General features: G+C 44.3%; 1 protein-coding gene across 1 annotated transcript in view; it reads right to left on the bottom strand.

Annotated features, from left to right (window-relative positions):
• The window catches only part of THEGL (theg spermatid protein-like), a 51,950-nt gene extending 45,617 nt beyond the window's left edge, over positions 1-6,333 (bottom strand). Inside the window, exon 1 of the mRNA XM_005877188.1 lies at positions 5,790-6,333. Coding sequence (XP_005877250.1) covers positions 5,790-6,333 — 544 coding nt within the window. The remainder of the gene's footprint in view (positions 1-5,789) is intronic.
• Positions 6,334-6,885: the final 552 nt, after the last annotated feature.

Here is a 6,885-nt window from a genome sequence, read left to right as displayed (position 1 = left end):
CTGGGTGGAGGGGAGTTATGGGGGGAAAAAGAGGAACAAATGTAATAATCTGAACAATAAAGATTTAATTTACAAAAATAAAAAATAAATTAAAATAAATTAAACAAAGAAGTTAGTACTGCCATTTAACTCAGAAAAGGGAAGTGAATGTCGTATAGGATAACCAGTCAACTTGACTTTGTATGCTATGGATGTGTTATTGCTATGGAAGTGTGCAGCCTCCCCAGCCACACTGACAGTCCTTCAAAGCTAGGATCCATGCCTTACTCATCTACAGCTCAGGGCCTACAACTTGAACATAGTAAGCACTCAATAAAGTTTAACAGCGACAGTGATTAGGTGATGATACACTAGTAAGGTGATAGAATGGTGGCACCTAGTCTACAATATAAATTTCAAAACTTTGTATGCAACCAAACTGCCATGTCTCAGGCATCTTTCTACCCCACGGGACACAGAAGCGTGCCGTCCGTAGTAGATGCTCAGGAAACTTTCGATGGGGAAGAAATCTTTATTGAGTGAGCAGGGGCATGGTGACATGTTGACTAAATATTGCTTAATGTTCACACTATTTTATGTAAATGTTATATAAATGTGCCTGATGCTTATTTGAGCTTTATTAAGGGAATTAACATAAAGACTTATTGGAATTTTTAACAAGGAAAATCTGGTAGACAAATTGAGAGGATAGAAAACTTTAAAGTGGTGTTTTCTAAAGCAGATCTGAAAACTCTTTTAAAAATAATAGTTTTTTATTGATTTCAGAGAGAAAAGGAAAGGGAGAGAGAGACAGAAACATCAATGATGAGAGAATCATTGATCAGCTGCCTCCTACATGTGCCCTACTGGGGGCATGTGCCCTGGCCGGGAATTGAACTGTGACCTACTGGTTCATAGATCAATGCTTAACCACTGAGCCACACCAGTCAGGCTGAAAAATTTTTAGAGCGAGTCTCATCAAGCTACTTTTGGGGGGCCACTTTAGGCAGTATGACACTGAAGGCCCGCTAAATGGTAGGCTTGCCAACCTTTTAAAAAGCTCAACCTTTATGGGCTGAGGAAGTAACCATGAGATGACTCGGGGAAAGCAATATGCATCTAGGGAGAGAAACCACACGTGCTGATTGTGAAGCAGGGGCAAAACTCAGATTGGTCTTTCAGAGGAACAGAAAAGAAGTCAGTTATGATTGGGGCAGAGTGAGCAGAACTACGCCTCTTTGGATAAACGCAAACTTTTTGCAGAGGAATGGGAAATCATAGGAAGGGCTGTATAGTGAGTGAAAGGTGTGATCTGATTGAGGTTTTAAAATGCCCACTCTGGCTGCAGTAGCAAAGAGATTGCATATGAAAAGAGTAGAAGCAGGGAGACTGCTCAGGAAGCTAATGTAGAAATCCAGGAGAGAAATGACCGTAATTGGGAGGCAAGAATTAGCAGTGGAAATGCATGAATTTGGGAGATATTCTAGAGAGAAAATGAACAGAACTTGCATTGGATGCATTGGATTTGAGGGTGAAGAAAGAGAAACCAGGGACAAATAGATTTTTTTTTTTTGGCTTAAGCAATTGGATGCCATTTTCTGCAAGCACCTAGCTAAAAGACTGAGGAGGAAACAAGAATAGGAGGAAAATCAAGATTTCTGTCTCAAAATACATTACATTTGAGATGCCTATGATATATCCAAATGGAGATGTCCAATAGGCAGTTGAATATATAAGTGTAGGGCTCAGAAGCGAGAGTACAGCAAGAACATATATTTAAGAGGCAGCAGCATAAACATGCTATTTAAAGCCATAATTATAGATATGACCACCTAAGGGGGGAAAGTGAAAATAAAAAGGAAAAGGGTCAGGATCCAGCCCTTTAAGAGTTCAGGAGAACAGGGAGGGCTCAGTAAATGAGAAGCAGCAACCAGTCAGGTCAGTGATAAACTGGGAGATTGTGATGTCATAGAGGCCAAGAGAAAGAGGTCGATAGTCAATTGTATTAAATGCTGCCAAGAGGTCAAGTAAGATAACAACAACACTGCTAATAATAACGGCTGACATCTGCTGAGCACTTACCATGTACCACAGTCTGTTTTAAATGCTTTACTGGTATTAATGCATTTAATCTTAACAACCCTAACAATAGAGAAGGAACCATTGGATTTGGTAACACAGAAGCTGAATGAAGAGAACTTTCATTCAACAATAAATGCTAAGTCCTTACTTGTTCCAGGCACCACTTTAGGCACTGAGGATGAAACAGTAGAAAACATAAAAGTCCTGCCCTCACTTGTATGCATGTATATGAGCCTAACCAATAGACACAGACAACAGGGAGGTGAGGGCATAAGGGGGGGGGGGGTTGGGGGGCAATGGGGGGATAAGGACACATATGTAATACCTTAATAATAAAAAAAGGAAAAACAAAAGCAAAAAAGTCCTGCCCTCTGACAGCTTAAACAAATACATTTGTAAGTGGAAACAAATAGATAAGTGCTTTAAAGAAAATGAACAGAGCGGAGCGGGCCGGCCTAGTGTCCACCTATGAACCAGGAGGTCATGGTTCGATTCCTAGTCAGGACAGATGCCCGGGTTGTGGGTTTGATCCCCAGTAGGGGGCATGCAGGAGGCAGCCAATCAATGATTCCCATTGATGTTTCTATCTCTCCCACTCCCTTCCTCTCTCTGAAATCAATAAAAATACATATTTTTAAAGTCACACACATAAAAAGAAAGAAAATGAGCAGAGTGATCTGATACAGCTTTATAAGGAGGTGACAAATATTTGAGGAAAGTGTGTCCTGGTAGAGTGAAGAGCAAATGAAATGATTGTGAGGTGGAAGCAAGGAGGCCCACGTGGCTGAAGAGCAGTGATGGTGGGGAGAGTGATGGCATATGAGATTGGGGAGGCAGGCAGAGGCCAGATCATGTGGGGCCTTGTAGACCTGCTAAGAATTTTAGATTACAAACAATGTAAAATGAGAAACCTCTCTGAAGAGTATAAAGCAGGAAAGTTGCATATAATTTATGTTCTAAGGCAGTGGTTCTCAACCTTCTGGCCCTTTAAATACAGTTCCTCATGTTGTGACCCAACCATAAAATTATTTTCGTTGCTACTTCATAACTGTAATGTTGCTACTGTTATGAATTGTAATGTAAATATCTGATATGCAGGATGGTCTTAGGTGACCCCTGTGAAAGGGTCGTTCGACCGCCAAAGGGGTCGCGACCCACAGGTTGAGAACCACTGTTCTAAGGGATCCCTGTGACCACTACTAGTATATGTACAATAAACTGGGATGGGAAGGTGGAGGGAGAATGGGGCAAGAGTAGAAGCTATTGCAGTGGACCAAGCAAAAGATAGTGACTTACAAAGATGATAAAGGTTTGCCCTGGTTGGTGTGACTCAGTTGGTTGGAGCGTCGTTCCATACACCAAAAGGCATATACCCAGATTGCGGGTATCGGATGTTTCTCTCTCTCATTCTCTCTCCCCCTTCCTTTCTCTGAAATCAATAAAAAGAAATTATTTTAAAATGACATTGGTTTAAGATGTTAAGACATGGCCATAGTCATGATATATTTCAAAATTAGGATTTGCTCATCATTTGGAGGCAGGCTGTAAGAGTAAAACAGGTATCAAGAATGACTTCAAGGCTTTCAACCTGAGCACCTGGATGAATGAATGGGGGTAACATTTGCTAAAATGGGGAACAATGGGGGAAGAACAAACGGGTGCAGAAGTAAGAGTTTCAGATATGGACACATTAAATTTTACATGCTTACTAGTTACGTTAAGCAATTGGTTATAAAACTCTGGAGTTTAAGGAAGAATTGAGGCTAGAGATATTTTGAGAACTTACCAGCATATAATTAGAGCCATGAAACCAATGACATAACTCAGGGAACAAGGAAAGTTCTAAAGACTCTGAAAAAAAAAACCTGATCCCTCACTCACTTTCGCCTAAAGTCTGGGAATAGAAGCAAAGGAAACTGAGTAAGGAATAGTTGATGAGGTCTGATGACAATGAAAGCAGTGGTTAACCCCAAAGTCAAATAAAGAAAGACTTCCAAGAAAGAGGTAATGTGTGTCAAGTGAGTAAGATGAGGATGAAGGATGAACCATTGAATTTGGCAAAGCAGAGGTCATTGAGACTTCAACAAGAGCCACTTCCGCTAAATAAAGGAGATGAAAGCTTCAGGGTGTTCTCAAGAAAATGGGAAGAGAGGCTATGGAAATAATGACTTATAGACAACTATTTTGAGAAATTTTTCTCTAAAGAAGTGGTACCTGGAGCAGTACATGGGGTTAAGGGAAGTTTGTTTTGTTTTGTTTTTCTGCTTAAGATAGGAGTTATTATTGCATGTACATGTGCTGATGGGAATGATCCAGTAGAGAGAGGAATAAAATGATGCAGGAGAGAGAAGGCTAATTTTAGGAGAAAGGCAGCTTAAAGTTGGATGGGATGGGATCCAACTTACAGGTTGGGAGATTGGCCTTGAATAGGAACAAAAACAGTTCATCCATTATTAACAGGAGAAAAGCTAGAGTGCATAGACAGGTTGCTGGTAGTTTGATAGTTTCTGTGTTGGAAAATGAGCTGACTAGGGACATGCAGTATGATTGCCAAGCAGCACCGAGAGCCTACCTCTAAGTTTGAGATCATGAATTTCAAGATCAGAATAGTTGTTTTTTTGTTGTCATCATCTGTTTTTCCAAGTGCAGACAAGAATTGGCAAGGGAGTTAAGGATATTTGCAAAGGAATAAGTAATTCCATTGGTGGACCATGGAGTATAAAATGATATATGTCTCTCCTTCAAGATCTTCAGCTGTTTGAGAGTCAAAGGTATGAAGGATGGAGGAGTGAGAAGTAACTAGGTGAATAAAGTGGGTTTGCTAGGTAGTGCCAAGTGACCACTTGTGATTAGTGGTCATGAAACGGAAATAGAAGCACACAATATGATTATGGAATTTCGTACAGCAGTAGTCACCTGCTCAGGTGTAGGCAGAAGGTGGGTGGTTGGGGTTAACCAGGGTTGGGGTTTTGCCAGGAGAAGTATGGTGGTTTGCCAAAGAGCCAGTGGGGTGATAGATTATGTGAGCAACTGGAACAATAGGCCATAAAATCCAGGCTGATAAAGAGGAGTCAAGAAGAATATGAGATTTAATTGCTTTGGGTGGGGTCATCATCGAGAGGTCAGAAGTGAGCTGGTGTGATCAGAGCAAAGGATGCTCACACCCAAGTCCCATCAGCCCTGCTACCCTGTGAACTTGGTGAGGATTGAGCATATAGTAAGCATTTACTTGGTAAATGTACTCTTTGACTACTTGCTCCGTGAGTATTTTGTTACTACAACTTTCACAATATAATAGCTAAGCATTTCTTGATTGTCACCATGTGCCAAACACTGACAAAAATATCCTCTCTTTAATGATCCCTCTAGCTGGGGAGAAACATAATGATGAAATACAAATTCTCAAGTGCTATAACAGAGGTCATGTTCAAAGGGGCAACCCAGAGGAATGCAGTAACTAACTGTAGAGAAGAATTGCGAAGGGCTTCAAAAAGAAGCAACGATGGATAATCAAGACAGCTAGGAGGTCATCAGGTGGAGGGAGCAGAGACAAGCGATTCCGTTTCTCTGGGGACTAGTCTCAATTTCCCCCCAGGAACAGAAGTAGGTGAATGGCACAAAAGTCATCTTCCTTTAAAACAAAAGGAGCGTTCAAATTTCCACATGAGGACCCCCCGTTTTAGGTTTGGCCGAGTTGCTCAGTGCCTTGGAGGGGCCCCCACACCTACCGCTCGGGTAAGTCAGGGAAGTCCGCGGCAGGTTTCTGGTCCCCGGAGTCGGAGCGATCGTCATGGCGGCGCCGTGAGGCAGCTCAGCTTTGTGGGCCTTGCGGGAGCCCTTGGATTTAGGGGGCACACGGAGCTTTGGGGGCTCCTGGGGCTCGTAGGGCTCGTAGTGGTAAGGCTCGTAGGGATCATAGGGTTCGTCGTTGTCGTAGGGTTCGTAGGGAGCATCGTGAACGTGGAGGTCAGAGGGTTCACAGAGTATGTATGGCTCATAGGACTCGGAGGGCTCGGGGATCTCCTCGCTCTCCTCTAGCTGGCCTTGCTCATCGGCTGCCTCCGACACCTTGGGCTCCGGCTCCGTCCCCGGCTCCGTCCCCGGCTCCGGCTCCGGCTGGGGCTCCGGGTCCGGCTCCGGCTCCTGTTCGTCAAGCGCTGTCAGGAGGCCTTCTACTAACGGTGCCTGGGAAGCTTTCGAGCTAGTGGATATTTCTGTCGTATCATGCCCATCGGATAGCTCCGATGAACCCAAAAACTCTTGGTTCTTCATGGGGGCCCAGGAAGCTCCGGTTGCGCGGGGCGCCGGCCCTAGCTGGGTCGCTGTTGGCCTGGACGCGATGGCAGAAGGATGAGTTACCGCCCGCGCCCTGCCCCAGCCCACCCGATGCAGAGGCCGGTGGGGGAGCCCCGTCCCCGCCCCCTCCCTGCAGGTTCTCTGGTTGCCAAGGCGACGTGACACACCCCAGGGGCCCACAAGCACGCTCCACCCTAGAGACAGAAGCCAGAGACCCGTGTGTGCCCAGACTCAGCGCGCTGCTGACCAGCCGTTCCGTGTGTCAAGGGCCTTGACTTAGGAGTTCAATTCGTTCCGAGACCGAGCTCGTTAAGGAGCTCGTTAACTCAAATTACTCTATCAACTCAATGCAAAAAATCAGCGGAGAGACAGCTGGTATCTCAAAAAACTCATTAGTCGGGACACTTGTAAGTCAAGGCCCCACTGTAGTTCGTTTGCTCCGGTTGCGGAAACCCTGTTGCAGAACGTACCAGCTTCCAGACCAGTTACAGCGCCACTCAGACAGCCGAGCCAAGTCTCTGTTAGGTT

This window comes from Myotis brandtii, unplaced genomic scaffold, assembly GCF_000412655.1.
Source record: "Myotis brandtii unplaced genomic scaffold, ASM41265v1 scaffold51, whole genome shotgun sequence".
Classification (NCBI taxonomy): Eukaryota; Metazoa; Chordata; class Mammalia; order Chiroptera; family Vespertilionidae; genus Myotis; species Myotis brandtii.
The sequence above is the reverse complement of the archived record's forward strand: the minus strand, read 5'-3'. Positions and strand labels throughout refer to the sequence as shown.